The sequence below is a fragment of the Crinia signifera genome, chromosome 9 (assembly GCF_055691185.1).
Source record: "Crinia signifera chromosome 9, ASM5569118v1, whole genome shotgun sequence".
Classification (NCBI taxonomy): domain Eukaryota; kingdom Metazoa; phylum Chordata; class Amphibia; order Anura; family Myobatrachidae; genus Crinia; species Crinia signifera.
This window is the reverse complement of record NC_139225.1, coordinates 79,535,701-79,559,203: the sequence shown is the minus strand read 5'-3', so window position 1 is coordinate 79,559,203 and position 23,503 is coordinate 79,535,701. Positions and strand designations below refer to the sequence as shown.

Sequence of the window (23,503 nt, the reverse complement as noted above, 5' to 3'; positions counted from 1 at the left end):
AACTAATCCAAAATGGCCTTAACCACAGAATATGATCATTGAGCGTTTTGTATTATAACTCCACCCTGCTTCCCAGTAAGGAAACATAAAAAAGGCATTCCAGCCGCACTGTCACATCAAATCAGCACAACAATATCTATAGTTAAATCCAGGCTAGTTTACACACCACCGTCAGGATATATCGTACATACTGTACAGTACAGAAGGATTAGAATAACAATTATCTACATCTATAAGAAAAGTAATAAAGTGGAAGGGTATATAATTAAAATAAGGGGATATTCATTTTTTTCCTGGTAGAATATAGAGTTAAAAATATGCATTGGTAGAAAAGTATTAAACAGGGGTATAAAGGTGGAAGGTACAATGTGTACTGTAATGTAGTGACATTTCAGTCCGGCCATTTATCAGACACAAGATACAGTATGACAAAGGTGCAACAGGAATATCCCCACTCCTTTGAGGATACACAGGATAACAACCGATAGATTCATACTGCAAGTACCAAGATCCAGTGAGTTTCAGCAGTAGTAGACATGGGGTCTGCAACTGCATTGCAATGACTTCAAAGCATATAGATAGGGAACAGCTTGTCGTCACAAGTGTGGGCATAGCCACAGAAAGTACCCTGAACCAGGCTCTTCTTCTTCTTCAGCAAGGGAAAAAGCAGGATATTTCCTACAATAAAAGTACAAGCTATTCCAAGCTGATGCAGAGTTTATCAAATGGAAATGAAGCTGTCCCAAGCAGGCACCAGTAGTTAAAGAACACCAACCCGGGATTTTCAAATGATTCTCTACGGTTGGTACAGGTCCCTTATAGCATATGTACTTGACATGCAGAGAGACAGGATGATCCTTAGGCAGAATGTCCTCAGACACTTCAGCAGGCGTATCATGGGTATAGGAAGGAGATATAATGTCCTGCTGTATATCTGTAAGTTTGTTTACAAGTCTGACTGCAGAGGAGGTAACAGCCAGCAGGATCTGGTGCAGCGTGGCTTGCATCATAGGTTCCATCAACAGTAATAGAGGGGACAAAGGTGCAGCAGTGATAGCAAAAGCTGGCGGTGGCTAGCACACCGCCAGCATATAAAGGAGACTGGCAGCAGAAGGGCAATCGGCCGCAATCAGGCTAGAGAATACCTTCTCTAGCTCCTTCAGAGCAGGAGAACTGTGGCACAGTCTCTAGTGGCGTCCACCCGACAGAGACCTCTTCCTCATGAAGGCAGCAACAACTATCTGTAATCCGGAGGGTGGAGGCGCCCAGGCAGACCACCAACAGAAAGGTTATCAGCGGGTGTCACTGTCAGCCAGGGAAATTAGTAAGCCACCAGCAGGGGCACAGACGAGAAGAGGGCCGCAGCACAGGCTGCGGGAATCCAGCGCCATCAGAGCCCTCTAAGATGGCGCCGCCGGGATCAGAGGCCGAAGCTGGGAAAAGCGGGCTGCGCACTCCAGCGCCGCATCTACACCCGCCTGTCCCCCGCTCCTGCTGCCTGGGGAGAGGATATATTAGGCGGGACGGGCGAAGCTTGGGGGGGGGGGGGGACACATCTTTAATCATTATTATGGAATGTCCCTTTTACTATTTTAAATATATATATATATATATATATATATATATATAAAAGTAAGGTACTTGTTTCCTATCTGGGCGCCCAGGTTTTCTACGTACGGCACCGTAATGAAATCTGATCGCATCGCATCGTACACATACACGATATTGAACGATGCGATGCGATGCGATGCGATCCGATTCGATTTCCCATAGGAAACAATGTGAAATGGCTCAATTTAGCCAAATTATCATAGGAACAATAGTAAATGGGCCAAAAACACCCCTGAACTTTGAAATGTCCCCCCAAAAGTAGTTGACGCCACCCCGCCATCAACGTGAACCCGAAGCGTGGCGAGCGCAGCGAGCCCGCGAGGGGCGGCGGTACGCGTCCTCCGACCTTTTCATGCCCTACTATCCACTAGGGCGTGGAGTGAGAATAGAATAGTGTGGCGAGCGCAGCGAGCCACCGAGCCCGAAGCGTGGCGAGCGCAGCGAGCCCCGCGAGGGGACGCGGATACCTTCACAGTTATATGCGTCCCCTCGCGGGCTTCCCAGGTGTCCATGGCGACGCGGACACCTAGGAAGCCCGCGAAGGGACGCATTTACCTGTGAAGGTATCCGCGTCCCCTCGCGGGGCTCGCTGCGCTCGCCACGCTTCGGGCTCGGTGGCTCGCTGCGCTCGCCACACTATTCTATTCTCACTCCACGCCCTAGTGGATAGTAGGGCATGAAAAGGTCGGAGGACGCGTACCGCCGCCCCTCGTGGGCTCGCTGCGCTCGCCACGCTTCGGGTTCACGTTGATGGCGGGGTGGCGTCAACTAATTTTGGGGGGACATTTCAATGTTCAGGGGTGTTTTTGGCCCATTTACTATTGTTCCTATGATAATTTGGCTAAATTGAGCCATTTAACATTGTTTCCTATGGGAAATCGAATCGGATCGCATCGCATCGCATCGTTCAATATCGTGTATGTGTACGATGCGATGCGATCAGATTTCTCTACGGAGAATAGCATGGTGCGCAATTAACTTAGCGGGCGCCCAGATAGGAAACAAGTACCAAAAGTAATGTTCAGTTGAATACAGAAGTATATTATTGTTATTACAATAGACCAGTGGTTCCCAAACTGTGTGCCTAGGCACCCTGGGGTGCCTCAGGACACTTGCCTTGGGTTGGTGGACCAAGATCAATTCTTATTATTTATGGTCCATGTACCAGGCAAAAGCAGTGCTTGTGGCTGCCAATCATAACATATTTATTTATTTATTTATTAACAGTTTCTTATATAGCGCACACATATTCCTCAGCGCTTTACAGAGAATATTTGAACATTCATATCAGTCCCTGCCCCAGTGGAGCTTACAATCTATATTTCCTACCACATGCACACGCACACATTCTAGGGTTAATTTTGTTGTGAGCCAATTAGCCTACCAGTATATTTTTGGATTGTGGGAGGAAACCGGAGTACCCGGAGGAAACCCACGCAATTACGGGGAGAATATACACAGTTAGAGCCATGGTGGGAATCGAACACATGACCTCAGCGCTGTGAGGCAGTAATGCTAACTATTACACCATCTGTACTGCCCCATATGTGGACAAACAGAAACAAATCCTGTCCCTCACCAGATAACTGTGACATATAAACACAATGTACTTAATTTAATATATTTTTTCTGAATTTCTCGATAAGAAGCATTTGGCCTAGGGGTGCATTGAAAATATTTTGATGCTTTAGGGTGCCTGATTCAAGAAAGTTTGGGAACCACTGCAATAGACCAATAAGGTATTTTTGCAGCAATTTATTCTTGTTTGAAATCTAAAGTGCTGTTTGTAAAATGTTACAAAAGTCCCATTTTCGCTTGGTTGGCAAACACAAAAATGTTTGTTCACTTTACCAGAAAGCTTGAAGATCGTAACAGTTTGTTTCTAGCCTACATTAAGTGCAAGACGGCACTGTAGTTATACATATAGATACATATTCTAAGAGATTGACCCACAGCCTAGAACACTCACATCTATTATCTCTGGTCTTGTTAAGAGAGGTAGATGGAGATGCTGACCTGGGAATAGATTTTCTCACTCAACTATTTCTGGAACTGCAGCATACAGTGTTCCAAGTATAGAAGGTGTTTGTTACATACGTACAAACGCTGTACATCATACAGGAGGCAAATGTCTGATCTTTATACCTTAGACATGAAATACCAGATAAATCATAGTGAAGCACTGTCTATTGCTTAAATACATAATATACTGGTGTCTATTGCTTAAATACATAATATACTGGTATTCCATAATATACAAGTGTTTTGTTAACAATATATTTGTTTTTTACTAACTATGCTTATATTAGTGTGATGGTTCGTTTCAATCACATTATGTCCTCTATCATCTCTAGGAACAGTGGCACAATGGACTTCTTGATGTCTCAAGAGAGGAGGAAATGCCAATTCCATTTAGAGGAACAGAGTTGAGTCAAGATCAGAATACAGATATTTTGCAGCCTGCATCTGAGGAAGATGATGAGCCTATACCTAGTAAATATGACACCAGTGCCAATGATATCTCAGATAATGACACCAGTAATGCCAGTGACTCAGATACAGATGAGAAATGCAATGGATTTCCTGAACATGTGCCAAACCAAACCATTATAACCAAAGATCATAACATCCTCCCGGTGAGAATACCAATTTCTACCTCTATCCAGTAGTCTATCATGTTCTGTATTGTCCTGTTTTATTATTAAAAGGGGTATTTCTCAAAGTTTGGCAACAGATAACATACCAACCAAAAAGCTCCTAACAATTATTTTCAATCACAGCCTGTAAAACAAAATTAGAAGCTGATTGGTTTGTACTTTTATCTCTCACATTTTTTTTCTTTCTTTAAGCTTTGATAAATACCCACCTAAATATATTATTTGAAATATTATCTTGTATCGATATTGAAGAATAGAGCCATTTTTACACACACACATACACACACACACACACACACACACACACACACACACACAGGGAAATTTACTAAGATGTTAGTTGTATATCACATGGGATGTTGCTATGGGCAACCAATCAGCTATTATCTATTATCTTCTATAAGGTGCTAAAAAAAAATTAGAAGTAGTTTCTGATTGGTTGCCCATAGCACCATCACATGTGAAATACAACTAACATCTTAGTAAATTTCCCCCACAGTATTTTTATGAGAAGCTATTTTTGTGTGTTATAGTAATTAATACACACATGTACATTAGTAACAGTAACCCAAATACAACAAATGTAACTAAAGTTATCTTTTTATGTTTTTGATGAAATATGATGGAAACATTGCATATTAATTATTTGAGATATTTGTGATTTTTATATTATATTTAGCGTCTTACCCACTTTTGCTGTGTTGTAGATAATAAACAGGAGGCACAGTACAAAACACTACATACAAAGATAATATTTTCCTTTTTGTAATACAATAGATAGCAAAGTTCAGTAATATTTCACTTTGCACAACATATTAAAAGGTTTTTCTTGTTGAGATTAGTGCCAAAAAAAACATATTTTTCCCAAGACATTGTAAACATTAGACTCTTAGAGAAAAGAGACTCCCATTGAGATGATGTAGGTGTGGTGACTGTTAGACGTTAACCAGATAAACATTAGTATAATGAAGCCGACTAGTGAACTTCATAGACTGAGATTGTGCCATTAGATGACACCTTGTCTGAAAATGTAATGTCCTCACTTTCACATTTGTTACTCCAGCCTCTGCGACTACCTCCCACTCCACTCACAGTGCCCCCATCATTCAAGTTCCCTCTTGACAGATGCATGTCGCTACCTCTATCCCAGAGCACCCCATCTGGACTTGATCAAGTTGGATGGATGAAAAGAAAACAAATGAGCACAGACGAAGGTAGGTCACTAAATGTGTTGGAAAAATGGCTAACTTCAAAATCATTGCAGTGACATGTATGGTCATGCTACATGGTGTTGCTCTTTAAAAGTCAAATTGTCATGTTCACTAACAGTATGAATAGGAATTAGTTACCTGAAATACAACTCATTACCTCACATACTGTATGTAGCTGTAATTGCATTTACAAATATTTTTTTTTCTTTTTGCAAATGGTCACGTAGTTAAAACAAGATTGCTACAAAACATAAGTTGTGCGATGTTGTGAGCACAATAAGTATTCGGTAGATGGTAGAAGTTATACTGTAGTAATGAGTATATGATTTTAGATGCACTGAATGTCCCCATCTGTAGCTGCCTGTATGTCAGGGACTGATAGATTAGTGGGAAATTGTGTTTAGCATCACTCCTCAAACACAATAGTAGACGTTATGTCGAGGGCAAATATTTTGGCAGATGGAGACTGAACACTGCAAACAAGGATGGCATTTGGGTTTTTGGAGGAACCAGTTTTGAATATTAAGATAACAGTATATTTTCTCTTAGGAGAAGCTGATCTAGGCTCAAAGACTCTGGAAGTCCGGAGAGACAGCAGAAAGGGGAGAAGCAGATGGAGGGCTTTAAATCCTGGATCCCATCAGCTGCCAGTACACCAGGTATGAGAGTGGGGGATGTGTAGTGTTATCATCCATATGAATTAATCATTCATTTAATCAGCAGAGCGGTTCATTGTCACTAATGCATACATACATTTGTTTTAAGAACAATTTCATTATTATATTTTATCTTGTACAGATGTGCCCACATTCACCTAGCCCCTTGCGTGTTTTAATAGCCATTCTAGTTGCGCCATGCCATGACGTGATCCTGTAGCGCTTAGCATGTTTGCATGTGACTTTTTAATGCACGTCTTATTCGCATGATACAAAAAGCAGCTTCAGCTGATTAAAATGATATGCGGCGTGTATATATTCTGCGTGCAACCCCCACTGTATCTGCAATACAAATCTAATTTATTATAGAAAATACTGTAACCTAGCATTTCATATGCAGCTACAGCTACGGACACACAGAATATAGGCATGCCGCATACAATTTTAATCAGCAGGACCTGCTTGTGCATCCTATCAGCATTGGGGTTGAGAATAAGACACATTGTAATGGAAAAAGTTGCATGCCAAGAAGCTCGCCGCTGCCAAGTTACACGATTTGCAGTGCATGGAGGACAGCTGTATGTGAACGCATCTGTAATTAACTGATATATTATGCAGTAACTACAGTAAAAGAGTTATCATTTGTTTTTGAATGTCATTGTGACACAGTGACTTTTAGGTTAGGGCAGGGCTGGGCAATACCGGCCCTCCAGATGTTGATGAACTACACATCCCAGCATTCCTTGCATCAGTTTCAGCATGGCCACATAGCAAAACTAATGCAAAGCATCCTGGGATGTGTAGTTCATTAACATCTGGAGGGCCGGTGTTGCCCAGCCCTGGGTTAGGGGGACATCGGATTTGGAAGAAATAAGGATTTGAGAAGCTGTTTTGTCGTAATGCCTGATGACTTTTTTTATGTACAGTGTATACATATAATTTAATATGAATGTATGAATTTAATATGGGTTGTTGTGAAGTATGAAACAAAGGTGGGAGGGATTGCCAATTGTTTTGTCCAGACTTGCTGATTTAAGTAAAGTTGTAAAACTTTTACATCAAAATGGTGCTTTATTCTGTGTTACATATCAGATGTTGGTACTTGTGAGTTATCTGGGCGCCCGATTTCTAAATCGGGTCTGATCGGGCACATCGCATCGCATCGCATGCGACCATCGGATGCGATGCGATGCGATGACCCGATTTTTCCTTAGGAATCAATGTTAAAATGGACTGAGTCCATTTTAACATGGAATTCAATGGGAAAAAGGGGTCCTTTTCATACCCCTACTATCCAAGTGGGCATGGAGTCAGATATAAACCTGTGGCGAGCGTAGCGAGCCACCGAGCCCGAAGCGTGGCGAGCGTAGCGAGCCCCGCGAGGGGACACAGAATACCGTCCCCTCGCGGGGCTCGCTTCGCTCGCCACGCTTCGGGCTCGGTGGCTCGCTACGCTCGCCACAGGTTTATATCCAACTCCATGCCCACTTGGATAGTAGGGGTATGAAAAGGACCCCTTTTTCCCATTGAATTCCATGTTAAAATGGACTCAGTCCATTTTTACATTGATTCCTATGGAAAAATCGGGTCATCGCATCCGATGGTCGCATGCGATGCGATGCGATATCGCATCGCATCTGATTGTATGCCTTAACTTAAGGCATACAATTAAAAAATCGGGCGCCCAGATAACTCATAAGTACCCAGATGTTTTCCAAGCTTGTTAACTATAGGCATACTGATTAAATTACATTTCTGCTCTCAGGACATCTTGGTGAAAATACATGCAGAATCTATCTAACCTTTTCCACCACCCATTGGGTTTTCAGCAGTTAGGAGATAAAGCATTATAACAAATCAAGAAATAGGGTTGTTCTGTCCAAATACATATACTTGTAAATGTTCCTCTCACCACGTTTGACGGGTCATTGACAGTTAATGGCAAAGTAGTTGGGCTTTGTATTAATAAACCAATCTATGTTTTACTTATCGTACTTACTGAACTCTTGGGTTGCTCCAGGGGTGTCAGGATTTGTTTAATAAAGTTATATTTGCAGCACAACATATTTATTTATTCTCACAATGTTTGTAATTAATTTATGGAAATCTTCACTGACACCCACAGAGTTAAGTGATAATTACACCCAGCAAGGGGGCAGATCTTTTTCCTTGTGTTATTGTTATCATATAAGAAACATTAAGCAGTGAACAGTTCTTTGGTGTATGACTAATGTGCAGGAGTTCCTGTAGAAAATGCATTTCTTTTAGCAATTGAGAGGAAAAAAGATTCCTTAGAGGGGGTAGCCTTATACAACTGATACATCATTATTTACTCATCAAGAAAAGGACTGAGCCAGAGATCCCAATTAATATTATATTGTAAATGGTTTTCCCACACTTTTTTCACTAATGAGTACATTAGTGAGTGACATTTGTTATTTGTGTTGTCAAGACTTGCTAATATAAATAAAGTTGTGGAACTGCCACAACAAAATGGTACAGTGTTCTGTTGCTACAATGTCAGATGTTTTTGAGCCAACAATGGCTACTCAAATATAAAATAAATATATGCCATTCTATTAGATAAAGCCAGTTATGATTAAACAGGTGCTAAAGATACGTACATAGCTAATAAAATAACTTATGTTAAAACACCATAACAAAGTAATTTATTCATTACTAGCGTTGGCTCACGGCATTCCTCATCTGGATGGCTGTTATTACGCAGAGGAACTAATCTGACAGTAGTGCCATTTAATATTGTAATATAGTTTTTATATATAGTACACATTGATCACAAAATCTCCTTGTAAACAATATTTGCAGTTTTTCCTTCAGGGATTAACACAAAAAGATGCTTGTGGCTACTACCTCGGGAGAAGGCCACGTAAGGGGTATGCATGGTATCAACACAGTCTCACCTGTGCCACATTCTGTAAGAATCTCTCCCTCAATTACATTCCTCTGCAGAGCAGTAACTTTAAGTTGGGCTCCGTTACATAACTTGGATAGACATAAGTTCTTCACAGTGGTGTAGCTAGGTGCCACGGTGCCCGGAGCAAGGGCATGTTTCGTCGTCCCCCCCCCGATTTGCAGTAGGCGGGGCTCTTGCGCAGCAAAAGGGGGGCGCAGCCTAACACTATACCACACACCGTAATGCCCGATGCACAATTTAGCAAACTACCCATTACAAATATAGCCACGGGGGGGGGGGGGGGGGTTAGTGAGGGTTGAGAGAAAGAGAGGTGGCAGGCCGGAGAGAGAAAAAGGGATGGGAAGAGAGCAAAAAAGAGGAAAGATGGTGTAGGGGAGAGGTGAGAGGGGTGAGGTGACGGCGCAAGAGGGGGTGTGTGATACAGGGTGAGGTGCCAGGGGGCAAATAAGTAAGGTGATGGAAGAAGAGGTGAAAGGGGGTGAGGAAACAGGGGAGTGATAGGGAGGGTGAGGTGCTTGGTTGGGCAAAGGGGTGAGGTAATGGGGGGGGGTGGGTGAGGTGACCAGGGGTTACTTGAGAGGGGGTGAGACAACAGGGGGTGATAGAGAGGGTAAGGTGCTGGAGGGGCGGTGATAAGGGGCAAGAGGGAGTGAGATAATTGGGATGAAGTGACAGGGGAAGAGTGTATGGGAGGGTAGGTGAGGCAAGTCTTCTCACCAGCATCTGCGGGTCTCCTGGTCCATCCACTGGCCGCTGCTTGCCTCATTATCCCCTGCCACTTGACTGGGGGGGGGGGATTCTGCTGCTCTCTTTAGTAGGGGAGGGGGTCAGGCAGCGCTGCCCGCATTGTGGATGTGCTTCAGCTGCACTCTTTGCAGTGTTGCCCACGCTGTGGCTTCACTGAGTGGTGTTGGGCAGCGCTGCCGATGCACTCCTAGGAGTAGGAGCAAACGCATGATTTTCAATGGGGGGGGGGGGGGCTGGGGGTACATGCACACACAAATACACACAAATACCCACATACCATAGATAAACACATCCTGTACACACACTTAGCATACGCACATTATGTACACATCCATACATACCATTCATACAAACACACACATCATGTACATACACATACATAACCTACACACACACACATCATGTACACACACATATACGATACATACCTACACACATCATGTACACATACCATCCATTATTTACACACACACACATTCCATGCATGTATACATACATCATGTATACACAAACACACATATAGCATACATCATGTACACACATACCTTACATACACATCATGTACACACATACATTATGTACACACATAGGATACATACACATATGTACACAAAGACACATGCTGCATGCATACAGTACATACATCAGGAACACACACACACATCATGTACACACACATATACCATACCATACACACACACACACACACACATCATGTACACATACATATACACACACACACCAGTGGCGTAACTATAAATTTTGCTCCCCCCAGCCAAAAAAGTTTCTGGCGCCCCCCCATGCCCCTTAAACATTACGTCACACATCATAATGCCCCTTGCACTATATGCCACATGCCGACATTAAACTTATACTCCACAAATCTAAATGCACCTTACACTATGGCCGGAATTTCATGACGCCCGAGTTCAGTGCAGTGCGAGATATCCGCTGAATTCTGATGTTTTTTAAAGGGGAATTAACTTACAAGGCATGGTTTTGCCTTGTAAGTTAATTCCCCTTTAAAAAAAACGTCAGAATTCAGCGGACATCTCGCACTACACTGAACTCGGGCAAGATGTCCGCTGTCGACGAAGTCGCACTGCCGCCAGAAAAAGGGTGTGACCTCACTGAGAGGGAGAATAATGCTCCCACAAGCCATGCCTCCCGTTTTCATCACTATGGAGGCATGCTAAGCGCTCTGTGAGCTTCTGGCATGCCCCCAGCCCCTCAGACAGATGCTAACGCATGGACACACAGACGCCGACAAACAGACAGATACTGACAAACGGACAGATCCTAAAACACGGGCGCTGACAAGTTGATACATGGACGCCGACACAGACACATATGTTGACACATGGACACTGAAAGATGCCTACACACAGGGATACGCTGACACACGGACTGCACATAGAGACACTGATGCTGACAGACGCTGACATCTAGAGACATAACACAGACACTGACACAAATATGCTGACATGTGATGACACAGACACTGAATGCTTTGCATCCCACTGTAGAAAACCAGGTTTTGAAAGAGTTAACCTTATTGTTGTGTTCAGCTCCTGTGCTGAAGCCTGTAGAAAGGGAGGGCTCTGTAACCGGAGTGCAGAGTGCAGGGGAATAGAAGGCAGCCGCTGGAGCAGGACAGTCAAGAACAGAAAGCAGGGAGAGGGACGATGCTGTAGCTGCCCAGCCTGCGCGGAGGTACAGAGGTTGTGTGTACTGTGTACACAGAAACAGTTCCGAACTTCCTGCCTGTATGCTGCTGCTGCTGGGAGGAAGGGGGGGAGAGAGACGGAGTGAGACGTCCTGTCCGTCCTAGACCTCACCTCAGCTCTGCAGGTCAGAGTGAGAGGCTTCCGGCGCCCACGCAGCCCCCGCTCCTCCAAGCAGTGGCGGGGGCTGCCTTACACAAGCTACGCCACTGACACACACCATACATACACATGCACAATATGTAAACATACTGTAGCATACTGTACATCCTCCACCCTCAAACAAACGTCAGGGAAACACCTGAGCCCCCCAGCATAAACCATCCTGGCCTTGGTCACATAACAGTTCACTTACTGCAGCTGCTGGTCCCCTCTCCCGGCTTGCTCGGCTCGTTTTCTCACACAGCCACGGAGCACTGCTTGCCTGGGAGGAACTGTACTAGCAGGCTGCCTCTGTACACAGCGCCCCCTACCTCCAGCCAGCCCAGCAGCACCCTGTCAATGTTATCAGTGAGTGGGGTCGGGCAGCGCAGGGAGGGAGCGGCGAGCAGGCTGCACGGCTCCGGCGCCATTTGATGTATCTGCGCCCGGAGCCCTTGCTCCGCCGGCTCCGCCCTCCCTACGCCTCTGGTTCTTCAGAAGCATAATGGTAACATCAGCTTTCCATGAGTAGTTGGTGGCATCACACTGCACCTGCCAAGTGTCAAGCATCTTTTTTTCCCCCTTCATTGCTCCTCTACCTATGGTCACATCATGTTAATACATACCTGATTTTCTTGTTGAGACACTAAGCTATACAAAATATAAAACGCAATCCATATTCATTTTTTTTGCTAGAAGTCACTAGAAATATATTTCTCAAAATAAGATACTATTTACAGAAACATCCCTTACAGTTGTATTATATGTATAGATTTTGAAATAATACAGTTGTAATCAATGGCAGCTCCTACCTGACTCTGGTAGGGGGGTTGCGCTACCCATGCTTGCCCAGAGAGGAGGAGACAGTGAGGCTGTGTCAGCTTAGTCTCAGCATCTGCACAAACAATATTACACTTTGCATTGGGACGACCTCTAGGGCGTAAATAGGTGCGATTTTCAGGTCAAAAACTGCTGAATTTGCACATTTTCCGAAAATCGCACATGTAGATACTGCCAGCTGTGGGTGGGACTGAAAAAATCCTGTCTGTAAAAACAGGATTGTCCCGCGAAAATCAGTATAGTTGGGAAGTATGCCTAGTGCGCTGAGAGGGGATGTTGGCGTGACTACAGAAATGATTTAGGAGGACACTTATTTATGTATATATATATTTGCATATATCTGCTATTTCCTTTCACACTAGCAGTTCCCAGAGCTTCTAGTACTGTATGCATGAATTCTGTGTTAGTGCTCTATAAAGTCTGCATTCGTTATTTTTCTAAGCATCTAGTTGGGAAAGTAAAATGTCTATTTCTTCCATAGCTCTTTAACACTAAAGCGATGTTTCTGATAGTGAGGTCACGGAACGTGATCAGGATGAGTACTGTAGATGAGTATGACATTACCAATGCCTACAGAAATGAAAGTGTTAAGAAGACAGCTGTTGTGGTCTACAAGAAATCATTGTACAGCTGGGTTCCCGCTAGCTGTGGGGTAGAAGTGCTGAACCTTTATAAAGCTGGGGTGAGGAGAAGCTATTTTTGAGAGCGATTAGTATGACACATCCTAAGGGGGCAAACCATTGAGATAACTACATCAAACAGCATCTCAGCTGCATACAAATAGATCAGGTGCACTGTAGTGTGGGAGTAAGACAAGAGATTAACTCTAGTGCACGGGATGGCAGCACATTGCCCAGCATGCCCAGCCAGGGACACACGTTTATGAACGTAAAATCAAATTATTTCAGCATTTCTTTTTGCAGAGCTCTAAGTGAAAGAGGAAAATAAAATCCTTTGAAGATAACTAGGCTTTGAAGATAGCTGAGGGTTAGCCATGTCTTCTAAATACTGCTGCACTGACTCAGAGCTCAAGTCCTAGTTTTTATTCCCAGTTAATTGGGCACACATAGAAAGAAAATCAATTAAGAAATCTGGGGCACATATTTTTTCATGTGGATTTTGATAAACAGTCCATTTACACGTGATCAAGTTCCGAGTGCACTTAATTCAGCCCACCTAGTGTCTCTTGTGAGTTGGTGCAACGCTTGTAAAATCTGTTTGATGAAGGTCTTTTCAATGGCAATCAATGCAATAATTACAAGCGCTCCTTATGTAAAACGTGGAGGTCATGGATTTGTAAATAGTTAAATAGTGTTACTCATTACCATTAATTAACATCCCAGTACATGCAGTCTCCTGGCTACAACAGTTGAAGGTTTAATTACATACGTGCATTACACTTTGTTTTACGCTTGATACATCTGTATTACCAGGAGGTGTAGTGACCCCAGTGGAATTGTTACACAGAGCGTGAGTGTTAATGACCCCATTACTGCAAGAAGAGATGTCCGTGTCATTGAAGATTTATTAGTCTCATTGGTTGTAGTCCTGTCCCAAAGACCCTTTTTTTTCCTGGGAAGAAACCCAAGCACATGAGAGAACTTCAGTAATGGATCACTGCAATGAAGTATCAATAAGTGGGTTCTGTCATTATATCATACTGCAATAGACCCTTCCAGTTGTAATTGTTGAACATGCGTCTTTGGGCCTGATTCAGAACCTATTCCGGGATTTCCACCCCTCTGTGAAGGCCCTCACTGGAGCATGCTTGCGCAAGCCCTGGAACTTATATTACAGAGGACTGCAGTTTCAGTGCTGGCAGGGGTCGGTGATGACGTGTGTGTGTGTGTGGGGGGGGGGGGGGACTGCAACTGCTGTGACCCCAAACATGGCCAGCCTGTGTCTGGCTTTGCAGCTGGGCTGCACAGTTGGGAATGTGCGTGCACTTCGCTGTGTAGCAAATCGCTTGCACTTAAGCGATGTGCCCAAAAAAATTTGTGGGACCCGCAGCTACCCAGTGTCGGGAGTTGTGGTTTAGTGAATCCTCGCTAAACTACAACTCACTCTGAATCAGACCCTTAGTTGCAAAACAGGGTGAGATGCACAAGGAGACTGTGCTGATTAATTTTATATTGAATATAAGTCCCCATGAGCAGGGCCCTATTCCCACATGTGCTCTTTCTTCTACTCCATACTCCATTCTATGGCACCAAATCACTCGGTTTTCTAATACTTATGTTAGTTGTGTATGCTAATGCAGCTATGGTTATGTACCCTATACTTGTCCTATATGGTCTTGAACTGTAAAGCCTTATACACGCTACAGTGTAAAATGTAGGATTTCTAGAGGGGGTTTTCCAAACGCCATCCACAATCTCCCACATTGCATTGTAATTGGCCTAAAAGAAAAAAAAGTTCTGCCCAGCACCACTAGAAGATGCTCATGCGACATGGTGTGCCACGAGAACCTCTTTGGGGTAACGGCAGCAAACATGTAGGAGGACATATTTGTACAAAGAACATATGATTTTCTGACTCTAAGGCTGGTTAGCCATCAGACTTCTTTTAGTACTGCTTGCTAATGGAAATTGCATTTTACGCACATTTGTAAATATTGTTTATGGGAGGGTATCTGTCTGTCAAGAGAGCATGCAGCACCCAAAAACAACAATAAATCACAAATACTTGTTATTGCAATTGCTGGTGGTTATTGGATCACTGGGTTCCATTCTAATACACGTTTACCAGTGGCAGGCTGGGCTGGGCGGCAGGATGCAGTGGGGAGTCAGTGATATAGTGGAGTATACTGGGCTGGATGGAGGTGTCTTGCAAATAAGGGGGGTAGATGGGAAAGGGGACAGAGCATATAAGGTGTGAGGAAAAGAGGGACACTGGGCTTTTTGAGTGAAGGAGATTGTGACAGGACTTGCTGGGGGCAGTTAGATGGGCAGGTTGGGAAGGGAAGAGGGAGACACTGGATGGGCTGGGTGGGAGAAGACACTGCAGTAATGAGGGGGGACTCTGAACTGAATGAGAAGCAGGCACCAAGATGGGAACACTGACTTGCTGTGGTTCCATTCTTGCCTGGCCCCCGCACAGTAACTTCCTGAGCGGCCCATCAGCCCACTAGTTTTACATACAATAACATTTTTACCGACTGTATCATTCCTTTCAGTGAACAGTTTATCTGATAACTGGCTAGATCACTTCCCCCACAATTTTACATTTTTAAGCATATTCCTATTGTACAGTAATATGAAAGCCATAATGATTGTCAACGCTTTTTAGTCACACTCTAACTCAAAGAGAAACATCATTTTGGTATGATTATCCTAAAGTATTTAGCTGGCAAATGAAAAAGAATTTGTAAAATGATCCTCTAGGAGCTTTCTCCCAACTCCTGACAGGTGTACAGTTTTACATTAATATGATAGAAGTTCCATATTTTAAAAAGAAAATTGATTTGTTGTAGAGATTGTCTCTTTCTATTCCCACAGAGTAAATATGAGTACACACTATATTATAGGAATATTCTATAATCTTTTTTTAAAATGAGATTCAAAGAGCTTAGCTGCATTCTTCAATAGATTTAGAATTGATTGAACCAAGCTACAGTTCTGTTTGGTTTTGTGTTTATGAGTTTTCATTTTGCCTGACTGTCTATCTAACTTAGAAACTATGAACTCACAAAGAATATCTATAAGAGTATAGTACAAGCGTATCTCAGTATAGGGACGGACCATCATGGATCATTTTGGCACACAGCATTATAAATTGTTGTTTACTAGCACACTTCTACATTTTTCAGTATATATATATATATATATATATGTATTCAAAACAAGAAGAAGAAGAAATTGCCAACATTTCGGTCCTATTTGTTCAAGACCACCACAGAAGGGGAATGCTTAATTCTCTTCCTTTGGTGGTCTTGACATTGGCCCTTATTCAGATCTGATTGTAGTACAAATTTGTTCTCAAAATGGACGAAACCATGTGCACTGCAGGTGGGGCAGATGTAACATGTGCAGAGAGAGTTACATTTGGGTGGGGTGTGTTGAAACTGAAATCTAACTTGCAGTGTAAAAAATAATGCAGCCAGTATTTATCCTGCACAGAAACAAAATAACTCACACAAATCTAACTCTCTCTATACATGTCACATCTGCCCCACCTGCAGTGCACATGGTTTTGCCCATTTTGAGAACAAATTTGTACTACGATCAGATCTGAATAAAGGCCATTATCCACACTACCTTTTGATAAAGCTTTATAATGAAATGCGTCAGAAGGGCTACAAGCTCCAGCGGCACTCTGACCTTCTTGCCCCTTGCCCGAACCCGCCTGGACGAACCGGAATTTCTCCATCTCTACAAACAGTGGTGACTTCCACGCCTACCCATTGGTTCTATAAAAAGGGACTTTGGACTCCAATACATACACCAAGGAGGAAATTTCTTATTCCACCAAAGATCCATAACCCTGCCAATCCAACAGGCGGATGGTAACTATACCCACTCTAGAGTTTGTCCATATTCATCCAGGTGCACATAGGAACGGACAGTAAGGACAGAGCCATAAAGCCAATCTTAGCATACTTGTGAATATTTCATTTTAATCTTTACTTTTTCATTATATTCATGTTAACTACCTATGGTCAAATGGTATATTAAATGTTTTATTAAATTCTGATATTTTCAATATACATGTAAAGTAAATCCAATAGTATTTGATTAATTATTTTTAGCGCTGCTTTTCCCCCCTTTTTTTACTTGTTGTTTCTCAGGTTTGACACATCTGATAGTTGCAGCTGCTGCTGAATCAAACAGCTCTTGCATACTGCGCCCCCATTGGTTCCCTTTCATACACCTCTTACAGGGTAGAAGGGGTATCTCTCCATACACAATTAACGTTGTATCTGTAAACAGTGATGTCACATTTTCATAGTGTGTCAGTGCAGCTGTCAGTGAGTATACAAACCTGGATCTGACACAAGGGAATCAACGCAATTAATAAATGCACATTTATTTGCCATATAAGAAACCCCCAGGGATGCACAAAAAAATATATATTTGTGAGACAGGGTGATAAGTATAAGAGAGAAATAAATATGAGATAGATGAAGTGACAAGTATGAGATGATATATATCGCCCCATTTAATAACAAAACTTATTACTGATGGCATATACTGTAGTATCACAGTGACACTAACAAACATGCCTATTGTATTTAACATTGCTCACCTCTCCGGCAAGGACCAGCAACGTCTGAGAAGCTGTGTCATGGGCATGAGTGACAGCTAGCCTGTGTCTGTGCATGACTCTTTCACCAAGCAGCGACCTGGAATTACTTGAAAGATTTTGCCGCAGTCAGAAAGGCTATTATGGTCCGCATTGCCAGCAATTGGGGGAATCCTGGCAGCACTCTGACAGAGAGGATTCCCCCAGAACGTAGAATATGGTGAGGTTAAACGCAGAGGAGTTAAACGCAGAGGATCGCTTGTTTTCGGAGATCCCCGCCATTTAACCCCCTCGACGGCCGCATTGAATATGGCCCAATGTAAGAAGTAATCCCAATCCTTAAAATGGTGATAACTGTATAGTTGGCGACTGAGTTAACTCTGTGGGAACCTAGATGCATGTCAGCAGCCCAGAGAGCATCATTATTGCACTGCTGGTTTATCAGGGAGTGGGGAAGTGCCTTATCATGCTTCTCTGTGTCTTACATTGCAGTTGGTTCATAGTTCTAGTTGAGGGATATTCAGAGCACACAGCACAGCTTTGAATTTACAATTTCTTCTGTGTTTTCCTGGGGAATCCTTCCAGGCCTTTGTGCCAGATGGGATGTACAGACACGTCCCTGCTAAGTCAGGGATAAGAAGCCTGGTCAATTTTTAAACAGTTACATAAAACCATGAGAGGATTGGAAGGAAAGATGACAAGAGCTTGTAAGAAGCAGCATAGGAACACAGCATGATAATTCCTTCAAGCTTGCCCTAGAGCCGAAATAATATCACAGGGATCCCTGCTCCTTCCCCTTTTCTCCAACTACGGCAGCCTCAGATGCTGGTGTGTCGTCATCTGTGTGGGTGCAAATCTCCTATCGGCTGCTTTCCTCTTACACACTGCTTTGGTTACATGGCAGCATTACAGATCTCGGAAACACAGTAGCAGTCTCTCTGTCTCCCAGCTTTATTTTGCAGGATTCAGTTAGAATCCTCATCGAAATGAATGGACTCGGTGCAGATTAGTAACATTAGAGATAGACGCAATCACCCTGTAAAAATAGACACTTTCTTGAATCAAACAGTATCAAAGATACATTCCACCCGTCTATACTGAAATGCTTCCAAAACTGATAAGGCTCAGAAGTCCCTGTTCCTTACTAATTTCAGTTATATGCAGTGGTGGCTCGTACCTTTTCGTGGGAGGGGGCTGCCTCTGACCGCAACTGCACGGGGGTACCGTGATTCAGGCACCCCCGCCGCCGCCACTCCCAGTCCCTGCAGAGATCCCGGTGCCTGTGCTATGATGGCAGGCACCGGGAAAAGGCACATGCTTAGTACAAACATCTGTACTGTGCATGTGGCCAGCTTCTATGGGCTGCTTCAGCAACAGCACATAGAAGGCGATCATGGTCCAGGCACCTTTATATTACAAATGACAGGTACCGGGACCAGCACATGCGCAGTACCAAAATACAGTAGGTACTGCGGATGCGCATCGGCAATTTTGCAAGGCAGCTCGCAGAAAGGCATCCTGGAGGGAGGGAACACCTCCCAATGGGACTGCCTTTGTGACTGGCAGGTCGGACTTCCAATAGAAAGTCACTGCCAGTCACAGTGAAGCCAGTGCAGTCTCACAGACTGCATCTGGCTTCACTTCAGTGGCAGATTTTACCTGGGGGGGGGGGGGGGGGGGGGCCTGCAGCCCTGCATCCCTGCATCCCATAAAAACAGCCACTGGATATACAGTATGGTGTTCTAACATTACTTACAAACCATTCCATTTTTTAAAGTTACTTCCATTAAAACCCTTAACGAGTTTCATCACTCATACGATAAACATATTTGTATTGCTGTTGAATTAAATAAGGCCACTGCTGACTTTGTGATGCATTTGTCTAAATGGTTACTTCATTTCATACATTTTTAAAATACGTCCTTGTTTTATTTCTGACAACCTGCCGTTGGTGTCTCTATTTCCACTGCTGTATGTGGTACGATATAGAGGGCCATTCAGGTGCGGTTGGATTTGCTATAACTGTTGCCTCATTGAAAGTGTTGTATGGTAATGCAGCCGGAGGTGTCTGTTACAAGCAGAAGCCTCCCACTGCAGTAGTGACTTGAGCAGCAGCTGATCTCTCTCACCTTCAGGCAGCTTACAGCACATTTGTTACCGTGGAAGACGCTGGCTGCAGAGGCCAGGAAATATCCTTCCTATGACAGACTTACCTGACCTCTTCACACCTCTAAACGTTTGGCATACATCTTTGTTTTCATAAACAGAGGCTGTCATTATCCCCTACCCTACCTGAATGACCCCCATAGTTACAGACCAAATACACTTCATTCACTATAAATGTAACAACAAGAACTGCAAGCTACAAGATATTGCAGTTAAAAATAAAAAAAACAATTGGTGAGCAATACAAAAAATACCCCATAATCATTAATAAATAAAAATCAACAAACATAGTATTGTCATTAACGTCATGAATGCTGTTGTTAATAGAATGACATGAACTGTGCACCAGCTAGATGATTTGGGGGTATATTCAATGCCCTGAGGGAAAGCTATGACCACGAGCAGTGCCCATAGCTCACCTTTAGTATTCAACCCACCCCCTTCACTCGACGTTTCCACCTCGCTGGTTCTTTTCAGCGAGGTGGAAATGGCTGGTGCGGCCATCAAAACGGTGGGGCTTACCAGCGGTGTAGCTAGGCGCCATGGTGCCCGGAGCAAGGACATATTTCGCGCACCCCTTCCCGGTAACGAATTGGGGGCGTGGCTAACATGTGTTGGCATGTTACATTTGAAAAGGAAAACCATAAAAAATAAGACACTATATAAGACACTGTAACGGAATCTGCAGCGCTATATAAGACGCTGTAACGGAATCTGCTGCGCTATATATGAGACGCTGTAACGGAATCTGCTGCGCTATATATAAGACGCTGTAACGGAATCTGCTGCGCTATATATGAGACGCTGTAACGGAATCTGCTGCGCTATATAAGACACTGTAACGGAATCTGCTGCGCTATATAAGACGCTGTAACTGAATCTGCTGCGCTATATAAGACGCTGTAACGGAATCTGCTGCGCTATATAAGACGCTGTAACAAAATCTGCTGCGCTATATAAGACGCTGTAACGGAATCTGCTGCGCTATATAAGACACTGTAACAGAACCTGCTGCGCTATATAAGACGCTGTAATGGAATCTGCTGCTCTATATAAGACGCTGTAACGGAATCTGCTGCGCTATATAAGACGCTGTAACGGAATCTGCTGCCCTATATAAGACACTGTAACGGAATCTGCTGCGCTATATAAGACGCTGTAACGGAATCTGCTGCGCTATATAAGACGCTGTAACGGAATCTGCTGCGCTATATAAGACGCTGTAACGGAATCTGCTGCGCTATATAAGACACTTTAACGGAACCTGCTGCGCTATATAAGACGCTGTAACGGAATCTGCTGCGCTATATAAGACGCTGTAACGGAAGCTGCTGCGCTATATAAGACACTTTAAAGGAAGCTGCTGCGCTATATAACATGCTGACAGCTGTAAATAAAGATAAATAAATACAGATAGATATATACAGCATAAATAAAGATATATACAGCACAGCAGGCCAGGGCAGCAGCAGAAGCCAGAGATTCACTCTCCCACCCCCCCACCCCACCCCCCCTCGGGCTCCACGAATCCAATAAAAAACAAGCTTATTACTATGTTTATTTTACGAACATTCTGTAGAAAAATAAAATAAAATCCACCTTGATAAATGGGATAAGGCACGGGCGGCAGCCAGCAAGACACCTTCTCCTCCTCCAGGCTACAGCCAGCGCTTGGGAAGGCTGATGAGTGATGCTGCTGTAGCCAGGGAGGGGGTCAGAGACAGGTGACTCTGGCTGCCGCTGGGACAGTGTGTCACTGTCAGTGCTGCTACGCTGCCTATGCTGCCTGCGCTGCCCGGAAGCCGGACCGAGCAGCAGCAGCAGCAGCAATTCAGAGGCAGGAGGAGGACGTGTCAGCCCGCCGCCCGGCCTCACCGCCCGTGACGCTTGGCGGCAGGGACCGGGCGAGCAGGGCAGGAGGCAGGCGCCGGGCAGGGCAGCCGCCGGCGCTGCGCACGCTACCCGGGCCGTAAGTATACAGACGTTACTCACAGTCTCACACCACACTTGCAGGGATCATTTGCGGAGGGGGGGCGGGCCGGCGGCGCCAGTCAACCAAGCAGCGCCCGGAGCAGGAGCTCCGGTGGCTCCGCCCTCCCTACGCCTCTGGGGCTTACCACAAAATGCAGCGGGCTCGCTGTTTTGGAGACTCATGGACACTACACATATATAGATGATACACATTTTTCTGTATTATATCTCTGGCTACAACATTATGGGGCCTACACACAAGTCGGAGAGGGGGGTCGGCGGGTTTGCGGCGGAGGCGTCGGGCAGTGAAAAGAAGCCCATAGGCTTCTATAGGGTATCGCCACCCAAAGGTGGCGATACCCTTCCCTGCGTTAACGAGGCGGCAGGGTTTTAAAACATAGGAAAATGCAGTAAAACTGGGGTTTTACCGCATTTTCCCCTTAGAACATCCCGCCCTAGATCGCTTAGAAAATGCCCCTACATCTCCGTGTGTAGGGGCCATAGCGATAACGATGCATGGTTCCACGTGTCGCTATCTCCCAGCAATTAATATCCAGCATGCCGGATATTAATCTCTTAATCGCGGCCGGTGTTGTTACCGGAGAACACTAGCCCTGACAGATTATTAATATTATCATTTTATTTATAAGGCGCCACAAGTGTTTCGCATCGCCGTACAAAGGAACAGCACAGGGAGACAAAACTTGGCATAACAAGTTTTGTTATTCGCTGATACACGGATGTGTGCTGAGTGATCTTCCTAAGCATTCTGAACGATCTCGCATCCCCCCGTGTGTAGTCCCCATTAGAGTTAAGAAAATTAAGAAAACTTTAATTGAGATTTGTGGGGTTTTTTTTTATGTGGTTTGCACAGTGAACAAAAAACAACGTTCATTTTTAAAAGTCATACAGTATGCCTCCATTCCAATTCATTGAATTATTGACAGCTAACAACAGATGGCATTGTGTGAAAATATTTTTTTAATTTAGGTTTTATCATCCAGTTACCCACACTAGATTAGGCTACAGTTTTGGACAATAGTGTAATATTATAAAATATCTTAGAATGCAATTTACAGTATACTCTATTAGGACTAGTATGAGAAGACTTGCAGCATGTGATAAATGATTACATAGTGAAATGTGTTGAAACCTGTGTGACTGATATTATGTTTGTGTTGCCTTCTGGAAAGTATTTTCTTTGGGGTACAGAACAATTCCCCCTCTGTATTTAGTGGTGAATTACTTTGTTGTATTTACTCTTTTGTTTAATTTCTTTGTTTAACTTTTGTTTTTGGTATGATACCTTTTTTTGTTGCCAAAAAGAGGTGAAGGTTTTTAATAATTAGGATTAAGCTTTCAGGGATTGGAGAGTCCCAATGTAATTACTGCTTTTCCAGTGTAATTACAGATTGAAATATCTGATGGCCTGTGGTGTGGAGGGTAAAGTGGACAATTTTTACATACATTCTGATGCAAAGCTGCAAGTGAACAATTTCAGATATTAATTACAAAATACTAACGGTGATCACAAGCAAAGTAGAATATGCGATAGTAGCTGCAGTATGCAGTGATATCATACTAGCCTGCCATCATTTAGTCT

The 23,503-nt window shown here is 43.7% G+C and overlaps 1 protein-coding gene and 1 long non-coding RNA gene across 5 annotated transcripts in view; one reads left to right on the top strand and one right to left on the bottom strand.

Moving 5' to 3' along the window:
* The window catches only part of LOC146035701 (uncharacterized), a 44,134-nt gene extending 25,543 nt beyond the window's left edge, over positions 1-18,591 (bottom strand). Inside the window, exon 1 of one of the 3 annotated variants that reach the window (XR_014460703.1) lies at positions 17,767-18,591. This is a non-coding gene — a long non-coding RNA (uncharacterized LOC146035701). Of the gene's footprint in view, positions 1-11,896; positions 12,152-17,766 lie in introns of those variants that run through there. The other 2 variants (XR_014460704.1, XR_014460705.1) reach the window with 2 other exon arrangements.
* Positions 1-23,503, top strand: part of ARHGEF9 (Cdc42 guanine nucleotide exchange factor 9) — a 405,711-nt gene that overhangs the window by 65,756 nt on the left and 316,452 nt on the right. For both annotated transcript variants that reach the window (XM_083159288.1, XM_083159287.1), the window contains exons 3-5: positions 3,966-4,247; positions 5,332-5,482; positions 6,029-6,138. In XM_083159288.1, coding sequence (XP_083015414.1) covers positions 3,966-4,247; positions 5,332-5,482; positions 6,029-6,138 — 543 coding nt within the window. The remainder of the gene's footprint in view (positions 1-3,965; positions 4,248-5,331; positions 5,483-6,028; positions 6,139-23,503) is intronic.